Consider the following 26,725-nt stretch of genomic DNA (forward strand, 5'->3'; position numbering starts at 1 on the left):
AGTATTTTAAAAAGTATCGCAAATGAAAGAAAGCTTTGTTCAAAAATAAGGTAAAATTAGAACATTTCCATCATGACCCGACATAAAATAAAGATTGTATGGTCATGGTTATATAACTTTCCTAGTATATCTCCCCCCTTCAAAATTTTCTGGTCACAACCGACTCGACCTGTCCCAGAAGTTGTTTATATATAACAAGCTTAAGCTTTTTTTAGTTTTTTTGTTTTTAAAAGACTACACTTAGTTTTTTTTAAGATGCATTGCGATGGTTCCATGTTTTGATTACTCCTTTTCAATTTTCGCCGGAATTCTCTCATTTTCGTCCTAATGCGAGAAATTGGATGACCGATAAACATGCTGATCAATTTATTCATACTCGAGTTTGATAATTGGAAGCAGCGAAAGTCTCGAAATTTATAATCGGTAAGTAAGAATAACTACCATGTATATATTTCTTTCAAACAATACTGCTGGGTATGCGTTGTTTTAGTGATTGCCAATCGATTTTTTGTCATTGCATTGACATTAAAACAATAAGAAAAAAAAAAACCAAGCTCTCCATTGTAATGTAATCCCATGAGCCGTAATATAAATACAAACAAAATGTAAATACAGTCGAACCTCGTTATTTATTTATTTATGCAATATTGTTGGTCCGAGGATTATACAAGAGGACGCGGTTGATTTGTACACATATGCTTTGTAACATTTGACAAGAAATCAGAGGTCGTGGGAGAGTTAACAATAGTAAAGGGAAGCTTGTTCCATTCAACTATGGTATTGGGAAAAAAACTGAATTTAAAACAGCCTGTAGAGGCAACAATAGGTTTTAATTTTTTGGGGGTGGTCAAGTCTATTGGAAACATGTCGATATGATTATTCCAACAGAGAGAGAGAGAGAGAGATCAGTCAAGTTTATGACACCCCGATATTTAAATTGAGAAACTTCGGATAGTTATAGTAAACTGTCTGCGGCCCCAATAAAAATTTCACTATAAGCCAAGGTTCACTATATCCAAGTTTGTTGAAACATTGAAGTTAGTTAAATAGATGTTCAGTTGGGATCACTGAAAAAGTTCACTGTAAATGAGAGTTCACTATATTGAGGTTTGACTGTACATACAAAAACAGATTTGCATACTGCCCATCGAGATGGCTGAAAAATGTTCATAAACATATACGATAAATACAGGCAATCTATAAAAAAAAAATCAATTTTGAATAGCTGTATAACAGTTTAATAATAATTCCCTTTTGACGATGTGTCTTTTTTGCCAAAGAAAAAAAAATTCTAAAAAAAGGGGGTAATACTATGGCTGTTAAAATGGAAAAATTCTGATAAAAAACATAACGACAAAAATAATATTCCCAAACTAAATAAGGGATCGAGATTCCGAAAAAAGTGTACAAATCATTTCTCCGAGATCAGAGGCAGCTTAGGCGAGAGTGCAAGGGGTGTGGTGCACCCGGGCGGAAGCGTAGGCTGAAGTTAAAACTAGCCCCATGACATTACGTGTATCTTCTGCAATGGAGATGACAAAAACTTGAGGGAATAGACAGGACCTGGTACTAAGGATGTGATCTGTCGAGGCTGCGCAAGACAAAATCTCTTCCTCTGGGACTTATTTATCGTGCCTCCTGTCTATTCCCCCTTCCCCACAGCCTCTACATTCTGTGTCCGGGCCCCTAGGCTAAAATATTTTGCAGGCTCCCAAGCCAGATTTTTTAGGGGACCCTTCCACAGTTAATGTATAGCATAAAAAATGAAAATTATCCCATAGCCCCAGGCTAGATCAATGTTATCTTAAGAATATCATAGGCTCTGGGCCAAGTGATTTTTCCGAGGCCCTACCTGGCATTTTTTCAAAAATTTCAACCAGGTCTCAATTTTGTGAGGGCCTCTCCCCTTTGTGATGACTTTTGTGAGGGCCCCCCCCCCCCCAATGACATTTTTTTCCACCTATTCACGTCAGATGCAGCACCCTCCCCCCCTGAATGGCACCCTGCATAGTCGCAATGGATCACATGGCCCAAGAGTACTCTATAAAAAAAGGGGGGGTAAGCGTGCACTCACCTAGTGTATTTTACAGAACAGTGGTATGTGTGAAAGCAGTGGAAAAACTTTGCTTCTTACCTGTACTGTCTGTGGAGTATCAGAAACAACTTTGAAATAAATTTCTTACTAAAATTTACTTCGTTATATATCATCTTTACAGGATAAGTGATATAATGGTTCACCAAAATAGGTGCTGTTTTGAGGATTAGGTTATCTGGCATGATTAAGAACGATAAAATATTTCTGGATGAAAAAGCAGAAAAGTCTGTTTCAAAAGGCAGGACGTATAGTCGCGACCATTTTGCACGGTTAACATTGGAGTGTGGGTTTCTTCTGAAAAAATAAAAAAATCAGGTTTATCTCGAGGGTTCCCTAGGCTGAAGCCCTGTCAGTCTCCCACCAGGGTTGCCTTTAGGGGTGGTGTATAAGGCTTCTCACCTGGGTTGCCTTTAGGGGTGGTGTATAAGGCTTCTCACCTGGGTGACAGGTATGTTCGAGAGCCACCCCTGTCCGAGACTTTATACTTTCTTTACAAAATTTCAGAGCGTTCTGGTAGTAATTTTTATTTTTTTCTTCTTCATTTAATTCTCTGTCATGTGGTATTTCTTAATTTGTTTCAGATAAGTATCTAATTTTTTTTTTAAATCATTCTGTTTGTAGCAAAACCTCAAGATCTTGATGTCTCAGCTTGAAAAAAAAAGTGTTGAACAAGGAGGCGGTGTGAATCTCTCTCTCAAATTTTTTTTGTGACAAACTTGGAATCACGTGTTTTCTATACAGGGTGATTATAATTAAAGTTCCCGCACTCTGAGTAGTTTTCTATCAAAAATTGCTTATCCGAGTGCAGCCAAATTTTTTTAATTTCATGAATCTCGCTCCCATGGTCTCATTAAAATATCTTAAAAATTCGGTTGCACACACACACATTTGGATAAGCAGTTTTGAGAAAAATTACTTAAGAGTACGGGAACTTTAATAATAATCAATCTGTGCTATATAGATGAATAAAACACAATAAAATTTTGAAAAAAAAAATTTCTCATGGAAAAACATTTTTTTTTGTGTCCCAAATTTCCTTCCGTTTTAAAATGTCCACTTTGTTATGGTTATTTGGGAAGTATATTTTTATACCAGATTAAATCTGATAACACTTTTGAACTCATTGAAAGGTTCACTTCTAACGTGTGACCAACTTTTTTTATTTTTCACTGTCAAATGTCCACTCTGTCACGTCATTATCATAAATAATTAAGAAATTTTTCATCTATAATTCTATATCAACATCAAGTGATAATAAATACATGGAGATATGCTCCAAAATATGATAAGGGTTTTCATTAATCATTTAAATTTATAATGAAAATAATAATTTAAGTTAATTTTTCCACTGTTACATTTTACAAAAACTCAAGCAATGCAACAGAATGGAAACTATGATTTAAAGTTTTCTTAGTTAAGAGATAAATTTTGAAGTAATTGTGAGTAATTTTGAAGTTTTAAGTTAAATTTAATAAGTTATCTATTCGACTTAAACCCTTTACCACATTCTCCAAGGGCGTAGCGCGGGGGGGGGGGGGGGGTGTCTGATCCCTCCGAAATGCGAGAAAGTGACCGAAAAAAGGGAAAAAGATGGCCAAATCTATTGTTCTATCACTTTGGTCCCTCTGAAATGAAAGTGGTTCCCCCCCCCCCCCACCCAGAACAAAATTTCTGGCTACGCCCCTGTCATTCTCCATCATGTTATTTTTTCAGTTAAATACGAAAGTAAAGTGGTACAGATCGTCAAAATTACTGCCAGGAGGCACAGATCCGGGGAAATCTGTCATAAGGGGGCATTAAAGTATGAGTAAAGGTTGTTATTTGATGATACATTTTGCATTTTATGTTTTACATTTCCTCATGGGATAGACGTTTTTCAAAGGTTATAGAGGAGTCTCTGGATCACCTACCATGTTTCGTATATAATTTTTTTAGAAAATAAAAGTGTATTTGCATAGCCTATTTAGAATATTTGAGACATATATTTTCAGTTAAGCATTTCTGTTGTATTACAATTATGTCCACTCCATTACGGGAAGCATTTTTACAGTTCGCGGGCAAAAAAATTAAAGAACACTTCAGACTAAGATATGAAATTAAAAATTACCAATCCATTGTTGATCATAAATAAGTTTTATTTTAAGTAGTTAAATATGTGTAAAAAAATAAACTTTTCCATGTGCTATTTCGAAAAAATAATAAAAAACCATCAAAATGACAGAAAAAAAAAGTCAAATTTTTTTTAATGTTTTTTTTTCAGCGTATGTATAAGAAATAAGCTGATTTCATTATTTTGAGAGATAAAAACAGCAGAAATAATAATTATTATTTTTTTACAGCGATATTTGTTTTCATAACAGAGTGGACAAAATCCATGACTGAAGTCATAAAACCCAGAAAATAAATAAAATATTGTTACAAAATAAAAGTGAAAAATATTTATGAAATAATAAACTTTGAGTCATATCGGCTATAATTTGAGATTAATTTTATTTTGAAAATTCAACTTTGAATTTTTCATTTTAAAAATGTGGAATTTATACTTTTTTGGGAAATGACCCATGTGCTTCATTTTGTGGGGGCCCAGTTCTACATGAATCACTGTGTATATAAATTTTTTAGGCAACCCTGCATCTGAGATTTGTCAAGCCGGGTTCACATAACTGCATAGCGGCATGCTGAACCAGACATAAGCTGGCTTAAAGGAGAGGCTCAGTCACCTCTGCACTGGAAATTTTGACTGCAAACCACGTAACATTGTGTACCATGCTAAGAAGAACAATATCCACAGAAATAACTGTACATCAGAGGAATTTGCTACTTTATTCATGTCATGCTGAGCAACTAATCTAATTTCATTTTCTGTTCTTTTTCGGCATGTTGCTATGCAATTATTCTGGACCTGGCCTTCACATTTTTTTTAAATGCACATTGTAATAAAATTTGTGCTGATTGGGAACATTGACAAAAGAGAGAAAAATTCATGAGTCGTAATGTAACGATAATTTGGTAATTTACAGCATCATTCTAGCTAGCTCCATTTTTGGCGATATACCTAACCAACAACATTCTATACAATGCAAACAACTGCTCTGTTGAAAATTCCCACCAAAAATAAACTGTTGCAAATGACACTTATAGTTATTTTGTGGGTGAATACATGATCGTGTGAGCGTAATATTCTTATTTTCATCCGATACAGGTTTCTTGAGACAATGGAGACAACAGGTTTCGTTGATTGTAAGACCACTAGTTTTAGCAGCATTATACTGAGCTGATGGCTGATCAACTGTCTGGAATTGCCATAATCATTTGTATAGCGTTCGGCATTCTGGTGAGGGTGCTTTTTGCTTACTTATCGAAACAAATTTATTTCATAGTAAAATTTATACATAGGTCCATGAATACTTTATAGAGGGTGGGGGGCTGCTCAATCATTTTCATTTACTACTACCATTGCATGAATGACCCATTTTCTGCTGTGAAATTGCAGTTTTCATAATTTTTTAGGATACACGCAAATTTACAAAAAACAATACATTTGGGATTTCATGGGGAGTAGTGATCTAAATTGACACGCGCGATTGTGAATTTATAGTGCAAAAAAACATGATAAGAATAACAACATAAGAATCGTTCCGAGGTTGGAGCCCTGTCAACCCAACCCTTGAGGTCTACATTGACTGCCACCACAGGGAGGTCCACGACATCAAAAAGATTGGCAAGCACTACTTTTCCACTTTCTTTATTTAGTTTTTTAGGCACGACTGTTTAAAATGTAATTTATTTACACAAAATAAAAATTACATCAGAAATGTAACATTGCCTACAACACACATGGCATGGATACCATAATGACCTTTTCCTCTTTCGAAAACACTCTCAAACTCACTGGCCATGAGAGCCGATTTTGCCCACCACCTATATTTACAAAGACAGCCTTGACCATTACATTTTCTGGTTTTTTGTTCCTTGAATAATGCTTCAACCAAGTACCTATTCTTTGACTTCTTGAGTCGCAAGCACCAAAGCAATCTCATAACGTATGGACCCACTAGCATTAGGGGACAGAGGATAATAATACTTTTGTTATAGGCCTAATTTTTAAAAGTCAGTAGCCTATGTGTTTTAGTACCCACATGGTAAGTGATTGTGTACCACTATGAATGCTACCTTCGTGTCTATGGGAACGACCCCGTGGAAAAAACATAGATAACACCTTCTTTTTCCCTACCGAACCTGGAATGGCCACCAATAAATGTCACTTATCATTTCCGACTCTCGATTGACAGTAAATTGCTGTATGGCTATATCACCAAAAGACCAAGTAATTTGGATTTGTTTTACTTCCCCCCCCCCCTAACTTATGATCAAACCTTCCTTCTGGTTGCCTAATGCCATGTTGGTTACATGTTTAAAACATGTTTTTCAGAAATAATAGAAGTGTCTAAACTAAAACATGAGTTAATGATTTTCAAATATATATTTCTCACAAAAAAAGTAGTCTGAAGAAGGATATTTAATAAAGACACTCAACTCACCTCTTTTTTTCCTAAATAAATTTAATTTATAAATTAATTTGCAATTCTAATTGATTTAAAAGTATGTTCAAGTGATAGCTACATTCTTCTTAACCTTTCCATCACAAAATTTGGTAGGTGGCAACTGGTGCTGGGACTTGAACCAATGTTTTCCAAATGTCACAAATGAAAAAAAAGACAGGGGAAAATTTTCATTTGGTGATAAACTATTGGTAAAAAAATATTTAAAATTATGAAAAAGATTAAATATGAATGTATACTGGTCCTAAAAATATTCTTATTGAAATGAGAATATATTTTTATTTTAAGATTATAAAGTTATTTTAAAATTTGAAGAATGGGCTGCGGACAGCCAGGAGAAGGACATTTCCTTAACAAAAGAAAATTTGTTCAAGCAAATCTTTAAAATCTATTGATGAAAAAATTATAAATAGAGTGGCGGCTTGTCAGAAAGAAGAATATAAATGGAAAATCTCGGGGGAAAAATTATTCTAGATATATTAAACGTAAACTGCTCGGGACACAATTTAGGCCATTTTCATGAAAATTATCGAAATAAATTTTTTCTACTTTTCCAGGACTATAACCACTTTCGATATTGGAATGTACACTTACATGAAATCAAAAAAAAAAAAAAGTTGTATGATTCTTAGACTTTAATTTATCAATCAAATATAGAAAATTTTACGCACCAATAGTGATTTCGTAGATGACATGGCACCTGGGATTTACGCATCCCTGTAACAATGTCACTGGGAGGTTCCCAATATGAATTTTAAACTTCATAACAGACTAGACGTGGGTCAAAAGCATCAATTCCTGTTTATATAACAAGGAAGTTTGTTGTGTTTCAAATTACGTTGGAGATAAATAATTTTTATTGTGAGTGAAAAATGCTTTTATTAACAAGGGAAATTGATTACCTTAAGTTAATAATGCTTTTACTAACCCTTAATGAAGAAAGCCACTTCTGGTGATGCAGTATCACATGGTGTTTGGTTTCTCAATTTGATCTTGGTTATACATGAAGTGTTCTTGAATATGCACTAATTGAAAAACATGTTATATTACTATATAATTTCATACAAAATCGATAAATGATGTGATATCAAGTTTACTATGAATATGGTGAAAATTTGCAGGATTTTATTTATTAATTTTTTGTATTTTATTTTTCCACAGGTATGATGAGCAACAGTTAATGCAAACAAATGTTAGACTTTTTCCTTTCTCATGTTAAATTGTTTTTATTATTTCACTCCAAATATTTTTCATAAATTTTTTTTATAGACTTTTATATTGCTGTTCATTTTTGCCAAAAGACAAATTGCAAGATTCACATTAAAATCCAGAGGTGGACCTCATGCACCAGTTGGAGGTGATGCTACTCGAGTGAGTGAGAATTTTTTTTTCTCTCATGTTTTCATTGAATGTTTCATTAAAATTTGTGCACCGAGAAGCATTTCAGCCATCAGAATCATGAAATTTCAACTATGTTCAGGTATAAACCTCCCCCATTTCATTTTTTGGTTCAGAATAAAAAATCAATTAAATCTTTTAAATAAATCTTACTCTGTCCAGAAAACATGTATATAAAACAGCGATAGTGAACGTTATACAGTGGAATCTTTGGATACCTGGAAAGACTGACAGTACAAGTGGAGTGATGTTGGATGTCGTAAGCAGTGGCGGATCCAGGGGGGGGGGGGCGATGGGGGCGATCGCCCCCCCCCCAAGAGCCTTTAAACAATAGGTGAAGGGGCGATCGCCCCTCCCAAGAGCCTTCAAGCAAACATAACTCCAGTTACCTCACTTTTTTTCTTTATTAATCCTTAATTTTTTAAATTAATTTCCTTTTTTTCTCAAAGTTCCTTTCCCTAAAATTTGTTCCCCAAGTTTCACCTTGAGATTTCTTCTGCTGGTAAGGTCGAAAAAATAAAGAAGTCATAGCCGGAGGAGGGTCAATTGTATTCCCACCAAGGTTCTACAGGGATTCCATACGATTCGGCTGTCACGCTGCCTTTTCGCTTACCCCCTAGCGCCTAAGGGCTCGTGTAGAGAGGCAAAAAAATGTACACCCTTCAGTTTTCTTGGTAACGCGCAATAAAGCACAAGTCATCCAATAAGATGAATCATCGTTTTCTAGCCTTTGTTATCTCTTTTTTTTTAAATTCAGTCCTGAAACCCGCAAGCTTGACGTGAATCAAAAAATGACCATGTCTTCGAAAAAAACTGTTTTCAGTAAGCAAAAATTTAAAAATTTTAAAATAAATGGATGTTAAGAAAATTAATTCTATTACTTTTTGTAGCACATCTGGGGTTTTCCCAGAGAATGAAGCTGCATTCGCTTATGGATTCACTGATAATGACATTAACGGGGGGTTCCCCCACAGGGTGAGGCTAACAGGGCTCAGGACGATTCTTATCATTTTTTGATTTTCACTCTACAAATTCACTATAGTGGGGTCTAAAAGTATGAAAAATCTCAGCAAAGCCCCCCCCCCCTCCTCGAAAACGTAGCTCAAAAGACCTGCGCCAGAAGGTGAGCATTTGAACACACATAGTTTCTCTATAATATCTATGAAAATATAGGCCTCTGCCCCATCTAATAATTAAAGCCTTTGTAATTTGAAATAAGTACCTGGATTAAACATTATAAGTGGATCGCGCGTACAATGCTTTTCCAAAAACCGCCATAAAATCGTTTTAAGCGGAAAAACGCTTTAAACGGGAAATATTAATATTTCCCGTTTAAAGCATCTCTATGGTGTGAGCATTAGTTGAAGATGGAACCACGAAAATGAATCGCACTAAGCGGGAAAAGGTTCTAAGAGCAGTGCCGCAACCAGATGCTTGGTCAGCATCTTGGTGTCCCTTGTAATGTTAAAGGGCAGGTAAAATGTTGAAATTCACGCCCCCCCCCCCCTCCGGTCCAGCGCCCGGGGCACCAAACCTACCTCCTCTTCCCATGTTTCGGCCTTGAGGAACGTTATAAGTGGAATCCACTATATAAAATTGATTGTGTGGAGTCGGATGTTCTGCGGGAATTAAATTTAACCACCATCTTTTCAGACAAAAAATCTGAAAATTAATATTGTGCACTTGATAATCATAATTAAATAATAATGAAAATCATTTCAATTTTCATGAAAGTAAGCGTTTGCTATTTAACGTATCTGTGGCGAAAAACTGTTTTTGAATAGGGTTTTGACAACCATATAGTCTGCACAAAATCGAATAAGAAATTTATTATTTTAAATTGCGCAATATTAGAATTTCATTAGGAAGTTTTTTTACTCTTAAATTTTTCTTAATTATGCAGACAAATATCACCCACATATTTTATTGAAATATGCGTCAATTATTTCTTGTTATCGAAAACAGTCTATACTTGTTTCAATAACTTTTCAATGCTATATTTTCATATTTAAAAACATTTTCATATTTTATCTTGACGTCCTATTCGAATAAGCAAGATTTACCATTTAGTATTTCGTGTATTTGTGTTTCCAAGATTTTATATTTCCTGATTAGTAATTCTCTGAAACTCGTGCTAAGGTGGTTCCAAATTAAAGTTTTCATCCTTTATGAGTTGTTTATTTGAAACCGAACCAGAGATTCAGGTTAGGAGATTGAGAGTAATTTTGATGTTCAGTCAGAAGCGCATTTACGGTTTTGCCGATTTGAAGGCTATTCAAATTTCACCGCCCTTCCACTCTAGTCTAATTTTCTCGACTACTCTATCCACGAATTTTCCATCCCATGTTATAGCCCTCCCCCCACTCGTGCAAGTACACCTGTATTAAAGTCACTCTTTTAAAGGTCCGTCCCACGAGAGTTTGCTAGGTGACGCTGGATAAGATAATTAAAGTTAAAGATAATAAAAGTCTTTGTCAGGATCCGCGGTCGTCTCGGGCCTCGGGGAAGCAATAATTTTTAAGGCTTTCAATACAAAGGCAGAGGAACGAGCGTCTTCCTTTGTGAATGACCGAACAAGCACGGTTTACTTCACGCCGGCTGTTATTTTTGCGGTTTATGTCCGACAAAGACTTTTATTAACTTTAATTATCTTACCCAGCGTCCCCTAGCAAACTCTCGTGGGACGGACCTTTTAGTCATTTACATGTTTGCACCCTGTTTGGCCACACACGTGTTTGACGCTGGTTTTGGTAATTGTTTCGTTACTTACACGCGCTCTAGACAATACCGTCTTAACGCATTCCCCGCGGGCGGGGGCCTCAAATGCAGAGGGACCTCTGGTTTAAAATTTTAAAAGTAAACGTGTCTCGCCAGGTAGGGGGCTCAGAAAAATTACTTTTTCCGAGGGCCCAGTATACGCTTCTGACGGCTGACTCTAGGCCACTCACTGAACTGGTCCCTCACTCTTTATGTCACTCATTTGATCATTCATTACTCCCTCTCTAAGTCACGCTTTTGCTCATTCACGTGCTTGCAAACTCTCTAGGTCACTCACTGACACGGTCACTTGCTGTCTGGGAAGAGGTGGGTTTATTTGACAGTTATAAAAATTTCACCGCCCTTCTCCCATTTTGCTAATTTTCTTGGCCACTCAATCCTCAAATTTGCCGACCTTCTGAACTTGCCGCCCTGGGCTATAGCCCATTTAGTTCTGTAAATAGGACATTGTCTTCAGTAACGGGGCATGAGGATGGTTAAAATCAGTGTTGCAAAAAAAAAAATTGAGGGGAAAAACTGAAAAATTACCAGCAAAAAAAAAAAAAGGCTGATGGAATTCAATTTTTCTAGAACTAATAGAGATATGAATTATTAGTACAGTAGACTCTCGCTAATCTGGCACATATCACACCAGGGTGTACTGGGTTAACGAAATCGCCGAATTACTGCAGATTGATTGAAAAAGTCCATTTAAATAACAAACTTCTGCTCATAAACATGTGCGCACTGTTTTCCTCTTCTATGCTCGGAGAAAACCGGCCTAAAAACACCGGATTACTGGAGGGATTATTGAAAGTCTGACTCTATACGTAGTAGGATGGGAAACTTTATTTGAAGACAAAAATGGGTTTCAGACGCAAAATATTTTCATAAATCGGGTATAGAAAGCTGGAAATTTGTGATTTTTTAAATTTTATCGTCTCGTTTGAAAATTATAAGTGATAAATGAGGAAGTTAAAGGTATTATTTGTAAATACAGACATGTCATAAATGGGTGTTTTATTGTGTGTAGTACTTATTTTCATTTTAAGAAGGGATACAAGTTTGGTGTGCTATAAAATTGTTCACAGAAAGAAAAATTAACTGTCTGGAACGTGAGTAACTGAAAGAAGACTGCTTAATGTTCTTTACATCAATCGCCAAGTCCTCGAAGCGTATACGTGAACACGAAAAGTTGCTGGAGTGAGTGTAGCTCGGCTTTGGATGCTTGAGTTTCCAGCAGCGGTTCCGAACCTTTTCAGTGCATACGCCAAGCAGATCATGAGTAAATACTAAACAAGGTATTGAGCGAAACAAGAGGGACCACCTTAGGGACCCCATGGATGGAAACAAAGTCCCTTTGGTCGGGTCCAGTGCCGAGTGGGGAGTACTGAGCTGATATGAATTAGTACGAGACAAGCAGAGCCAGTTGAGGGCCCCACATGGATCTGCCGGCAAATAGATAGAATTCTCTATCGAACGAGACAGACCACAGAGGGCTCACCTGGAATCACTGATGTAAACAAAGCTCATTTGGCCGATCCCATCACCGGCATTCAAAATCTGAACAGGGAAAACATCTACCCTGTGCTGTACTGAAACCGAAACTGCCTTATCACGGACCCTACATATGAGAGGACAAAAGCTGCGCCGCATAGGTTCAGCTTTTTATCTGAAGCCATGAAGTCATTTAAAGTTTGAGCGGTCACAAGAATTTTTCGCAAGCTCAGTGCGACTCGTTACGGGTAAGGGGGCTGTCGGTGTGCGCGTAGTAGCCTACCTATTTATTTGATAACTACTTTGCTGTTGTGCGTAAAGTTCATGCTCCCAAGGGTGGAGCTGACAGGGCCGGGGACGATTCTCATCATTTTTTTTGTTTTTTTAAGCTATAAATTAACTATAAAGGGGCCCGTGAAAAGTCTGGTCTGGGGGCCCACTAGAGGCTTTAGCCTAGGGGCCCGCTCTAGGATGTCGAGGCCATGGTCAGGGCTTTAGATAATTTTTTTTTCCTTCAAATGTTCAAGGATCGTCTCTCTTAAACGAGGTTTCTTGTATCCGAGTTAGCTTAGAATTCATTTCCTCTGGTTGACCGAGATCCTTATTTTATTCATATTAATTTGACTAATTGTTATCATAACGTCACAAAGAGAAACGTTTAATACTTTCACAGGGATCAAAAAAATTAAATTTAAACGGAAAGTATCTCTCTACTTTGACTTGAAAAGCTGGAAAAAAAGCATTTATCGAATACATTCGGATGAATTTTTATTTGTGCGCATTGTTTTGTCCGGTTAACTGTGAGCCTTAATTTTTAATTTTTATCAAGCGAAGGAGGAAGAAATAGTATTCTAGGAACATTTTAAAATACCAATTCTTCATACGCTTTTCATATTCTGCTCTCTTTTCATCTGCAAAGTGTTTATTTATTTGTACAATTGCTCATGATACTGTTAATAAAAAAACATTTTTAACTGGTAATGTGCATCAGAATTCCTTACAATGTTTATAAATATAACACACATTATTCAGTCTGCACCTCAAACTTTAAATAAGTTTTTAAATAAGTATGCTGCATATTGAAAAAATATAATTTTTATAAATATAAATTTTAATTTAGATTTAATTTTTAACTGCCTTCAATTTTTAATTAATTTTTATTTTCAATTAAAATGTAATCGTAATTAATTTTAATGTTAATTTTAATTAATTTTTTAAATGAAAATTAATTGAAAGTTTTAAATAATTTTAATTCTTAATTAATTTTTTATTAGTTTTTTTATTTTAAGTACGTTTGGCACCTGCGGACACTAGGTTGGGTCTCACCGATCGACATCTTCATTGTGAAAAATCGCCCCCCCCAACACATCACCCTGGATCCGCGCCTGGTCGTAAGACAGATAAGACATATGATGGATGAAGGAAAAGATCTGTCAAACTATAAAATCAGTTTAAGATATTTCTGTCTGTATTCTTCAAATTTTATTGGGACAAGATTTTCTTAAACCGATTTTACAAATTAATTTTTTCCTTGAAACAGAAACTGATGTTAGAGATAGAAAGGCGCTTGAAAAGAGCAGCATCTATTCAATGTGAACCTTGTATGTTGACTCCAGAACATGATGAGCTTTTCTCTGATGATAGTATTTGCGAAAATCGTAAGTTCTGCCATTTATTTTTCATAAATAAAAAAGTTGAATGATTATATGTATTTATTTTTTTTTTTTAAGTTTTCATGGCTCATTGTCCAATTCATAAGAATGTCAATTCCAGCTAGCCAAATCAACTCAATCTAAGCTGGTCCAATCATAGCACATTTCCATGATTTGACTAGTCAAAACTGGCAAGAATAGTTTTGATTTTGCCTTATTAATTTCAATCAGTTTCATCCAACATTTCCTCTGATGATGCAATTGCTGGTGTTAGTGTAACCTCTAGTCAATACTCAAATTCATGATAGACATCTTACCCTGAGAGACTCTTTTTCTCCAAATTATTATTTTTTTAAATTTTACTTAAGGAATGCTAAGTTTCATATTCTATTGAATGTGTCAAATTTAAATTTGTCTCCTGTTACAGTTTTCTTTGTAATTTTCTGTGTTGACCATCTACCAAAACATTTTTTTTATCTTGGTTGAAATGATTATATTTATTGACCCAGATAGTCTTCATGTCCAAATTGTATCAACAATAGAAAACCAGAATACAGTAAAAATCCCATACAGCAATACCCTCTATAATCATGAGAGCCTATAATAAATATTACTCTCTGTTCCGGTTGCACTTTTCATAGTGTTAACATATTCCATCTATAACAATAACATCTATATAACAATGTGTTTATCTGGTCCCATGAGTATAGTTATATAGGTGTTTTTCACTTTATTTAAAAAAATATTTTAGAAAGTTTATAAAGACTCGCCACTTTTCTGCCCCTAAGTTGTGACTCTGATTGGAGAATTCATAGAAAATAAAATTTATCTACATACCATGTATATATATGAATGTACATCATATTATGCATATTTAAACATTTAATGGGAGTTTTTCCAAGATATATGACCAACTATAACTAGACAGCACCAGATGTACACGTCACAGCACGCTAATTTGCATACGCCACAACCCCTCTATTTGATCAATTTCATCGATTAAGAATTCTCCCAGTACGTTACCTATACTTTTATAAATCCTTATTAATAATAAAATAACACCAATACTCCTTACCTCTTAACGTATCACGTACTTCTGCTTGTTTAAATGTCATCTACTCACTGCCATTAGTTCATAAAAATATTCTTAAAAAGCACTTTTGCTTTCTGATTCCGAAATTCTATAATAATCTACCCAGAGAAATCACTGACACTACTGCATTTACTTCCTTTAAAAAACGCCTCAAACTTTACCTGCTTGAACTCATTAACATTGAGTCCCATTTCTGATTACATCCTCTAACATTACGCTTAATTAAATCATATCTTTGAATCACCTTCCATAATCCTGTAAAAATTCATGTGCTGGCTACATATTTACTATGTATATCATTAACATGTTATTCATATATTTTTTTTCTTTTGTGTATTTGGGGTCAATTAAGAACTCATGTTGATATTATTCATATGTAATTTTTATAGCACCTCCACTGTTGCATGAGAATATTCTTTATTATTTATCTTTAATATATTTATTTATTTTCTGTTAGTTATACTATTTTTGTTCGTAACCACTATCTTTCTTTTTGTATTGTTTTTTTTCCCATCATATATCTGAAAATAATTTCACTGAACTATATTTTATAAACCTATTCATTGTAACAACCAATATGGGATATTTCGTCTCCTTGGTTGCCAATAGTATCATATAACATGTATTCACACAAATTGTAAAATAAATTTGAAATTGAAATGTCATTTAAGTTAGGTAGTATGTTTTACTTTGACTCACGTTGGCCCTAAATCTACAAAACTCGAAATTTGCTTATGCATGATGTGCACAAAGCCTTACAGGGACTATACATGTTTGTGAGAATTTCAAATCATGCTATCAGTTAAACAACTTCAGAATGGCTATGGCAGCATGAATGAATGGATGCCAGAACTCTGCCACCAGACTTATCTTTTTCCTTAGATCTCTTCCAGCTCAACTTCATTGCAGAGCATGGAACACTTTATTATTAAGTCAAAAGAAGAAAAATTACAAACGTACAAAAATGTAACAATATATTTATCGGGACAACTGGATACTGTAGCGATTGACAGACTTTGTGGTGATAACAGATTAGATGGGGTCAGGTTATGGCAGCAAGGAGGAAACTGGATGTGCATGCCATTCGTAAATTAGCACCTAGATGAAACAATGTTACTGATCAGTACATGAAAAATATTCATTAAAAAATTAATAAAATATTTGTAAAGGATTATAAAGGCCTTATGTAGATTAAACATCTGCATTCAGTTCATGTCATTCAGTTCAACTGAATGGCATGACAGACATGGCAACTGAAGTCAAGGTCCTGAAGGGAAAAAAAATGAAACAGAAAGAAGAGAACTATAAATTTATGTGGGTTCAGAAAAAGATGAAAAAATTTGGCTCTAGTTTTTGGTAAAATTCATGAAAACCTATAAAGAATTGAAAATATGGATAAAAAAATACAGCTTTATTCCAGAAAGTGAAGGAGGGATTTACCCATGTACCATCGACCCTCTAATTTTCACAGTTAAGTTTTGGAATGCCCTATATATATTTTTAATATTTCTGAGTTATTGGAGAAAGGAGAGATGTAAAATATTTTTGACTACACACATGGGCATAAGAGACCCCAGAGCAGGAGTAGCTCAAACCTGTAGCATGCCATTGTGCCAGAGTAATACGTGAGTTTGTCTCAAACATTTTTGCAAAAAAATCAGTCAAAAATATTTAGACCATTTCAGTACTCTGTAATAATTTTTATTTTATTATAAATGAAGTCTTATTTTTTTAATTAAGACAGTTTTTGTTACCATCTTTATCTGATTTTCTTTAACGTACATATTATGACACGAAATATAGATTTCCTTTTTCCCCCTTTCATTATTTTGATATTTTTTTTTAGTGAATCCCACTCACCTCTACAGGATGAAGGTCATTCAGGAAATGAGAAATTTAGGTCTGTATATCATTTTCACCAGTTTTCATTCCTCAAAGTATGAATTTTTAATTGATCAAAAAAAAAAATTAGCTCTTTTTCTGCAGTGTTTTGGATAATTCTTTAGAAATTTCAATTCACACATTCTTTAGTATTTCCTTTGTATCATCTGTGGTTATTTAAAAAAAATCTAATGGATTGAAACAGTGTTTCTCTCAGTTTTTTTGAACTGAAGGACCAGTAAAATGTCTAAAAACAATTTGACAGACCACTTACAGCAGAGGTCTTCAACTTTTTTCTAGTTGCGAGCACTGCCTTTAACCATCACCAAAAGAAGAGCACCTTTACGGCAAGGTTGAAATATGAACGCATGGAATTAGGATAATTTCAATCCATGAATGCAATTTGTACGAAGTGTTTAATTGGAACGTTGATCAGGTGCTCATGAGCATCACTTTTTTTCGTTCTTTCAAACTGAGCACAACTCAGGTCTATCACCATTTATGGGCGATTTACTACCTAGTAAGTTGTGCCGGAGGTGTAACTGTGTGTACCTAACAGTCTGAGTGCATATGTAGTGTTGTGTTTGATTTTTTAGTGGTGCCATCTATATTTCAGAAGGGAAGTGAGTGATGTGTTATGATTGAATTACATTTGTGCTGTTTGTAGGTCTGTTGCTCTCTGTGGCGAGACTTTTTGACAGGGAGATCGGCTCGCATTCACGCCTTGAAGTTGTTGGGAACCACAGAAAACCAACATCAGCCGACCACCACTATGGCGACGGTGGGGTTTGAACCCTGGTCCTCGCGATGCGAGTCTGTCACTATGACCAATGACTCATGAGCATCACATTGGACACAAGCATTGAGCACTCTTGGTCCTTCAGGAAGCACCATGGTGCTCGTGAGCAGCGGCATTGAAGATGCCTGAATTACAGCATGAGTAGAGTGGCCATATGTTCCATAAAATACAGGTCATATAAATGCAGGAACAAAATTAAATACATATCATAAAGGAATATCTTGTATTTTTTATGTGACATTCCTATAATTTTGGTCGTTCCGAGTTTCTTTTCTACAAGTTTGATATTTACTAAAATTATGAATGTAGATAACTTTTATAAATTATAATTATTACTACTACTACTTTACTGCACGCCAACTCTGGTCTTATAATGCTATACAGAAATTTCCAACCAGTAGAGTTGGGTGGGAAATGAAGGTACCATCTATCGTTAGTCGCCCCAGGATCAGTGGGTAAAGAACTTGTTTCTGGTGTCCTTTGCCTGGATTCGAACCTGTGGACCTTGGTGGTAATCTTCATAGTAGAGAACAAAGCATCTTACCACTGTGCCACTCTGGCACTAATTACTGTTACTGTAAATATAAGTATTCAAGTAACACGTTTATCATATTCAGTGGTTTTTTTTTCCCGAGCTAAATTTTGACTCGCTGCAATTTTGGGTGGCCCTTCATTTTCCATACACATAATTTGTCAACAATTTTAGTAACAATTAGTGATTTTGTTGACTTATGATAATGTTTTGGTGATAATGGGGAGATCGGGTCATATTTGTGCCTCGAAATTGGGAAACCAGAGACAAACAATTTCAGCCAACCACCACTGTGTTGGTTATTGTACCAACAACAACAAGCACCAGGGCTTAGACCTGGATTCTCATCCACTACGGTACCCGCACGATTGCACTGCAGTACTACTATAGTAGGAATGTATACGAGGCACATGTGTACGGTTAAGTAGTTGTAATATTACTACTATAGTGGGACAACGGAAAGATGACCTCTGACCTTGTATGATCTTCATCATGTAAAGAGAGGATTCATTCTTCAGTTGGTAGAAATGGGGGGAGGGAAATTCAAAATTTTCCAGCAGCAACCCTTGAGGATGTTTTTCTTTCCCCTCAGGGGCGTAGCCAGAAATTTCGTTCGGGTGGGGGGGACCAAAGTGACAGAACAATGGATTTGGCCATCTTTTTCCCTTTTTTCGGTCATTTTCTCACATTTCGTGGTGGGGGGACCAGACCCCCAAGTCCCCTCCCCTCGCTACGCCCTTGTTTCCCCTTATTCCTCCCTACTCAAGAATGAACCCTCTCTTTTTGTCATGAAGGCCGATATTTTGTAGGTTTACAGTAATTAACTCACACAACCTTTAAAATTTGCAGTTGTTTGTTTAAACAGCCTGGTTTCATCCAGGCTCTTTGCAATGAGCCAGATTTTTCAATTAACCTACAACATCTATATTGAAAGAATTAAATCCATACAGATTGCATCCAAAACTAATGCAACAAGTTTAAGGAGTGATCGAACACACTTAAGTGAACATTTTCTGTTAGAGATATTGTGTGGTCAAATGTGAAACGTTAAGGCCCCAAGCATTGCAGTACAGGGGGAGGGGTTCTAACAGACAATTAGAAACATTAATGATATCAACTTTAGTGCCGATGTCCTTAAGTGTTGTTCCTTTCTGAATTGGTGGGATGGCAGAAAAACATCATTTGCTGGCCATTCTGTGGGAGAGACCTTGCTTTCAGTTATGCTGTCTCTAGTTAGTGAGCTTATTCTGAAACTGGATGCTTCATCTTTTGATGGTGTGGATGACTAGTATCCGAAGCTTGAAGTAATTCGAATCCAAAGTAGTTTCTTTGGGCCACCAAAGGGAAAAACCAAAAATGGAAGCTGTGGTGGAATTCCTATTCTGGAGCTCTAATCCATGGATGAGTTTTCCTCACTGTTGTTGTGGCAAAGGGCCTTCGCCCAGTGTTTGCCAATGCACATTTAAATGTGGGATTTACACATCAAAATTCAGTTTTACCCCACCTAATTTTGTTGAGGAGTGAAAATATTCCTTCAAATTTCAGTTTTTTTTTTTAGTTTAATTATTTTTCACTGACAAAAAAATACCCCCTTTGTACAGAAATACCCCCTTAAAATTTAAAATTTTAGGCATGAGTAAAATTACCCTACAAGAGAGATTTTTTGATAACACTGTCTCAGACACGTTCTCTCACTCTTCAGTGATGTTAGGATCAAAGTCTGTTTTATTAGAAATCATGTTCACAGTGCCCTTGAGATGGCTTCATGAAAAGAATTCGAAGCATTCGGTGTGTGTGGATGGAGAAATGCAATAGCCCTACCTTGTTTATTTTGTTGGATATTGGAATAGAAATATAGCAGGGGCAGCTCGTGAAGGAGGTGCATAGGCACGCACACTCCCGAAAATTATGTCATTAATTTAATTCTTTAAATGGATTTCATACCAACTTAATACCATTGAATTTCTTTTTTTTTAATTTTAAAATGAATTTTTATAAATTAGAAAAGAAAAATTTTTGGAAGCATTGATGAAAAAAAGAAGTCCCGTAAAATACGAGTCATATGATCAAGGTTCGGCAACGCTTCCCATAGAGAGCGCTCTGCATTCTTCTTTCGTCTGACCGCTCTCCGTCACGCGCCATATGAGATACCCTTTGGTAGTATAAAAGCCAGAGGAAGGAGAAAGGGGGATGGTTAGTACAAGGTTATTATACTCATTTTAGGCACGCAAAAAAAAGTTCCGTGAATACTCATGCTTCCATCTATTACCTTTTAAATTTGGTGTATCTCCTAAGAATATATTTGAATAAAAATATATATATTTTATAACTTTATCATAGAAATTTATACACCTTTTAAATTAGAGTATAATATTCAGGCGTCTGTCCAGACTTTTTTGTAGGGTCCAGTTTTTATGAAAATTTCCCTTATTTTTATGAAAAGGGTCATTAATTTTGGGAAAAATATGTAATTTTGCAGAAAGTGTTATAATGTAGTTAATCCACACAAAAGAAGTGAAATTTCAAATTTGTGGTTTCATTAATATTTATTTTGTGAAGGGTCCATTTTTCAGATCCGGAATTTTGTGAAGGGTTTGGAAAATGGGCCCAAATTTTGGCTGGGCATAGATTCCTGATATTGGAAAAATAGAATGAATTTTCACACAATATGTGCAAAAACTATTGCCGATAGCAACTGCTAAACTTAAATGATGATTTTCAACGTTGCTAAGGCATCGCTTAAGCTCACGGTGCAAACTATTTACGTAAATGTTATGTTGCTAGAGCGTTATTATTTTTGTACTGTACAGATGTACATATAATGTGAAAAATAATTTGATAAACAAAAATAAAAGTTTTTAATGCAGTGCAATACTTTACTAATTGTAAATAGTACATGTACTCAGGGCCGAAACTAGAGGGGGCAGAGAGGGCGATTGCCCCAGATGGAAAAAATTTAGGGGGCAGCAAGTTTTAGGAGAAAACAAAGAACACCAAAATTATTAGATTTTAAATTGTGGGGGAGGGGGGAATCATGTTTGCCTTGGACGGCAAAAATCCTAGTTATGGCCCTGCATGTACTTGACTACATATCATCACCGATAGATGGCGGTATATTTTTGGAAATCTGAACCCTCCAAAATATCCGACCATGAGCTGCCACTGAAATATAGTGTTTTTTTAGTGTTGTTAGCGAGATTTCATGATTCGCTGAAAAAAAACAAGCCTGGGTCAATAATGCTGAAACGTCCTGCTTCCGTGGATGGTTGAGGCAAATCCTGCAGCGAATTCATCAAGAAAAATATGATATTTGCTTCCCGTGAAGTGAGGTTTTCCTTCAAACTCTTCAGAAGCCTTCTACTGTCTTTTCTATTGTAATTCAAATTCACATTCTTTGCCTTAATTGACTGTTTTTAGATATGTTCTGTCGTCATTATAGTTTATTGCATTCGTTTTAAAATACCTTGTGAAAAAGAGTTTTCTTTTATGCTTTTATTCATTCAACACATTTTCCATCATGTCTTACCAATTCTTAATCCTTGCTTTATTTTAAGACCAATTTGTTGCTTCAAAATTTGGTATAAAGAAACGGATACCTGGTGAAGATGTCAATGCATATTACACAATGCTACACCAAAAGGCTGTGCTAACCTCATTAGATGATGCCATATTAAAGGATTTTCTCAATTTATATGAACACGCACGGTACTTACCTGAGGTGAAATATGTTTTTTTTTCCTCCATTGATAGAGAATGCATTTTCTTCCATTAATTAATAGTAATTGCTAATTTTTTAACTTGCATTTATTTTAAGTTTTTAATAGTTCTGATTGAGAAATTACATTGCCAAGTTGAAAAAGTATTCATAATTTTTTTCTATAACTTCACAGGAATTTTCTTTCTCTGAGTACAAGAAATTCACAGAGCTTTTGTCTGACATAGAGAATTGGTAAGTCTACATCCAATATAGATTCTTTAAAAAAAAAGCAATTACTGCAATGTGTGATAAATAATAGCCAAGAAGAAGAATAGCCAAAGGGGAGAAAGTTTTAAATGCAAGGCAAACTGCCTAACAAGGTGGCTGGAAAAAGGTGCTCATAACAAATATGGTTGTCATATATTTATAAAATACAGAGACCCAATTAAAAGTGCAATTATATAAACTAAAACTATATATGCATGATAAAATATAATACATTGTCCATAAAAAAAAATTATGGTTATCTTATGTAAGAATGGATAGCTTCTCGATTTACTCCAATATATTTATTGTATTTCTTTTTCAATGTGTCAGTTGTGTTAGAATTTACTACCCTAAAAAACTCCCTGCGACACCACAACTTGGAATTGTCCCTCTTTTCAAAACAATTGATGAATGGTACAAAGTTGATTGACGGTGTATTAATAACTCATGGTCCATCTTATCTATCCTGTTAAAAATTTTGAACTCTTCGATTATATCCCCAGACTTCTTACAGTGTAAACATATGCAAAAAATGAAGTTTCCTCTTATAACTCAAGCCCAGTGTGGCAACAAGGACATGGGTAGCTCTTCTCTGCACATCATCAACCAAGTCTATATCCTTCTGTAGGTATGGTTTCCAAAACCTTACCACATACTCCAGTCCAGGACGAACTGAGCCTCGGAAAAGTCTAAGAATGACTTCAGGAGAACGCGAAGAGACATTTTTAAGAATGAACCAAGCATTCTATTTCATTTTTTGACCACTGCTGAACAATGTTCAGAAAACCTAAGCCGCTCGTCAATGAGAATTTAATTTAAATTTGTGACCCTAGTTGCATCCAGGAAAATAATACCATTCAACTCATAAGTGAAACATGGGGTGTTCGAACAAAAATGAGTAACCATGCACTTATCAACACTAAAGGTCATATTCAAGTTCATCTGGAGCAGTTCCCTATTGCTTGGATTCCCAACTACCCCTATTAGCTTCATATCATCTGCAAATTTGGTGTCAATCCCGTCGATATCCTGATCAAGTTTATTGAGAGAAAGTGAAAAAAGTATGAGGCCAAAGACACTTCCTTCAGGTACTTTGCTTGTGACACTTGTCTAATCAGAGAATTTCCTGTTCACCATGACCTGTTGTGACCTATCTATTAACCATGATTCTATCCAATTCAGTAAGTTACCCCAATCTTGTGTAAACGCATCTAGAGTTTACCATGTTGGACCCAATTGAATGCCTTCTGGAAATCAGTATAAACGTCATCAACATTTTTGCCCTTACCTAAAGCCTTAGTCACGTGATCATAGAAGCAAAGGAGGTTGGTAACACATGACTTCCCCTTCTTGAACCCATACCGATTTTCCAACAATACATTATTCTCGTGTATCCACTTCACCAATTACCTTTTGATGATAATTTCCAAAATTTTTGAGTGAGCATGTCAAGCTCACTGGACGATAATTGGACATAGCTTCTCTTACTACCCTTTTTAAATATCAGGACCATATTAGCAAGCTTCCAGTCCCCTGTGATGATATTCAGCAATGCTACTCCTGTAAATCTGTGTGACTGGCCCCAACAATTCATTAGCATGTGAATTAGCATCCTAAGGGTAAGGACCCTATGACAGGGGGTTATCAAACTTTTTTCACTCGTAGCGCCCTTTTTCCCTATTCAATGCTTATGCGCGAGCTCTGCCAGCTCCCCAGAGCTCTTTAACAAAGAATATGTTCAAAAAACCTTTGTCAGGGTCACTGCGGCGCGGCACCCCTGACAAAGGTTGGAGGCGCACCAGCGTGCCGTGCCACACAGTTTGAGAACCCCTGCCCCTAGGATAAGACCCACTTATAGCAAAGTCTGAAAAACAGCAAAAATATTCATTATCTAAGAGCTTTGTTACATCTGTATTGGTTTTGTGAGCATAGATAAGCAATGTGAAACTCAGGGAAAATGAAAAAACTTTGTTTTGTGTGAAAATTGCAATATCCGTGTTTGTTATAAGCAGGTCTGACTGCATATTCATGTCTTATAAATTACACATGTTAGATGGACACAAGTAGATTGTGAAACATTTTGGTATTCCCTTGATTATGTGTGTAAATATTGGCTTTAGATTGAAATAAGAGGAGCAAAAAATGAACGAACTTCCTGGAATAACATGATGTTTTTTTACAAACGATACATTATATTTTGTTGATCTCTGAACAGACAGTAAAATGTACAAAATATATCTGCATTTTGCAAAAGTTTGATGATAAATAAAATAGGGCACTAAACAAATACCCAATTTTTATTATTGCTATCAAAATCTTGGGCAAAACTTTTGGTATAGTGAAAAACTATTGTTTTACTTGCTTATTTATTCAGTATTTGATATAAATTGATATTGGTGGTTTGAATTTGTATTTCTTGATCCTTATTGAATCTCACTTTTTCCATCATGCCAATAATGGGCGACTCTGAAGTTGGCATCCAATGTCCGCTTTGAGCTGCACACATGTAAAAAGAAAATCTTGAAATCACCATTAGGCCGGTCTTTCACTGGAAGTTACTAAGTAGAGGGAAAATAAGTCATGTATGCACAAGACCACTATAGTGGCCTTGCCGCATATGCACAACTTGATTTCATCTGTAGTAGTTTCCAGTGGACGACTTTCTTTAGTGTATATGACAAAATGGCTTGTTGCACACAGAAAAAAACAGGTCTGACCTTAAAAAAATGAGAGAGAACATTGCGGGTATCCCCAAAGTTTCACGGTATGCTGGTTAATGCATTATATTAGACGTTGTTATGGAATAAAAGTTTCATTTTTCCAACTGAATTAGAAAGAAATACATTAAGGGATTCTGGTAAATTTTTATGAGCATTTTTAAAGGCCAAACCATTGAAAAAAATAGGTCACGGCTTTCGATCAGTCACAAGAGCTAAAAATTCACTTTCACATCTACATGAGTTGCTGCTTTATTGTAGGAAATCACTGTACTTCCACATTTTAATGTCAAAATCATCTTTCATAGAGAAGGAAAAAAAAGACTGGCCTCATCACTATGTTACCTAGTTGGCGATGTTCTGTGCTAATGATTTTGACTATAAAATAAATTTGGCTTCTCTTGATGCAAGTTTATACCAAAATGTTCTATTTTTTTAATTATGTGTTTACAGCGTTGCAGAGAGCAGAACACTTCCTGATGAAGAAGTGGATCACAGAAGTTGCCAAAAATCCCATGTGCCAAAAGATTGCAGTGAAATTAGTTCGCTTCTGAAGAAAAGTGTTTCTTTCGGTGCCAGTTCTAGCAAATTCAAGCAGTCATGTTCGTCAGTTGAAACGGAAGTTTGAAGTATTACTTTATTTACAAAAAAGAAAATATATACACTCACTACTGTGTTATTTTGATACTTAATCGGAGAAAGAATTTTTTTTCTTTTCACGACCATCAATTTTTTTTACCTCTATGAATGTTATGCAATACTGATGTGTGTGTGTAGTTGTATGATACAAAGTATAACATACATGTATATTTTTGATATTTATGTATTCGTGTGTGTTATCAGATTTTAATTGAGTAAATATACATGTTCCAGCTTTCGCACATGTTTAGAAATGTTTATGGAGATTTATCGTATTTACCTCCCACCCTACCCATGTTGCACTTGACTGTGTATATGGTAAATGGATGTTTGAATTTTTTTTATTCAGTGTTGTGGAAATAAATGTTGAAAATTCTTTTACTTGGCTTTTTTTCCTTACTTGGATCGAGAGACACCATGCAAGCACTCCTGAGTAAATCTTGTTGAATTTATATTATTGAGTATCAGTCATGTTCATCCAGCATTTCTTCACTCATGAAGCACAAGAATATGAAAATTTTAAAAATAAATGAAATGCACAACAATCTGGGAAAGGTTCGCTAAATCTTTATTCATTATCTACATAAAACAATCAACCATAGTAACATTCATTTGATGAATAATATTCCAGTAATCATTCAGTTTAGTGCATATTTATAGATGTTACCACTAAAAGAAATGAAAGGATTTTTTCAATTACACATACTAGGTATGCTCGCTCTTTGTAGAGCAATATCACATATGTACAAGTTTCTTTTTTTTATTGATTTATATACAAGACGTGAGCAGTGGAAGTGTTCAGTTTCAAAATAGTTTATTGCCATGCACAATATCTATCATAAACATATAATCAGACATTTTTATGTATAATCTCACTTGTGATCTTTACTGACTGTACATGGTTGGTAGAAAAGTGCTATACATTTTTATTGCTCTTATTGTTTTGTAATATTCTTATGTTACAGATCAAAATTGTTTGTTATTACTTTTTGGTGTTGGGTAAGATCCCTAGGGTGGGGGCAAAGGAGGTGATTGCCTCGTCTCCCAATAGCTAAAAACAATATGGAAAATAATTGTTTTGTTTTGTAATACACAAGATGCATGGTCACAGTGTGACCTTACTCCCACTTTTCCCCTCC

General features: G+C 35.3%; 1 protein-coding gene across 1 annotated transcript; it reads left to right on the forward strand.

Moving 5' to 3' along the window:
* The first annotated feature begins 161 nt into the window (after positions 1-161).
* Positions 162-25,967, forward strand: LOC149071682 (lipid transport auxiliary protein 1-like). The gene is made up of 8 exons (XM_089247819.1): positions 162-423; positions 5,298-5,429; positions 7,927-8,028; positions 13,850-13,967; positions 16,901-16,954; positions 21,821-21,984; positions 22,157-22,215; positions 25,401-25,967. Exons 2-8 carry the CDS (start codon positions 5,373-5,375, stop codon positions 25,573-25,575), a joined length of 729 nt encoding a protein of 242 aa, XP_089103945.1. The 5' UTR covers positions 162-423; positions 5,298-5,372; the 3' UTR covers positions 25,576-25,967.
* Positions 25,968-26,725: the final 758 nt, after the last annotated feature.

The sequence above is a fragment of the Pholcus phalangioides genome, unplaced genomic scaffold (assembly GCF_987345545.1).
Source record: "Pholcus phalangioides strain wild (caught in Gottingen) unplaced genomic scaffold, Ppha-v1.0 ptg000018l_1, whole genome shotgun sequence".
In the NCBI taxonomy this organism is placed as follows: Eukaryota; Metazoa; Arthropoda; class Arachnida; order Araneae; family Pholcidae; genus Pholcus; species Pholcus phalangioides.

Excerpts from the sequence above, each read along its gene's own strand:
- LOC149071682 (XM_089247819.1), top strand. The coding sequence starts at position 5,373 with ATGGCTGATCAACTGTCTGGAATTGCCATAATCATTTGTATAGCGTTC. Across the intron at positions 5,430-7,926 it reads GTATAGCGTTCGGCATTCTG|ACTTTTATATTGCTGTTCAT; the intron begins GTGAGGGTGCTT and ends TTTTTTTTATAG. Across the intron at positions 16,955-21,820 it reads TCAGGAAATGAGAAATTTAG|ACCAATTTGTTGCTTCAAAA; the intron begins GTCTGTATATCA and ends CTTTATTTTAAG.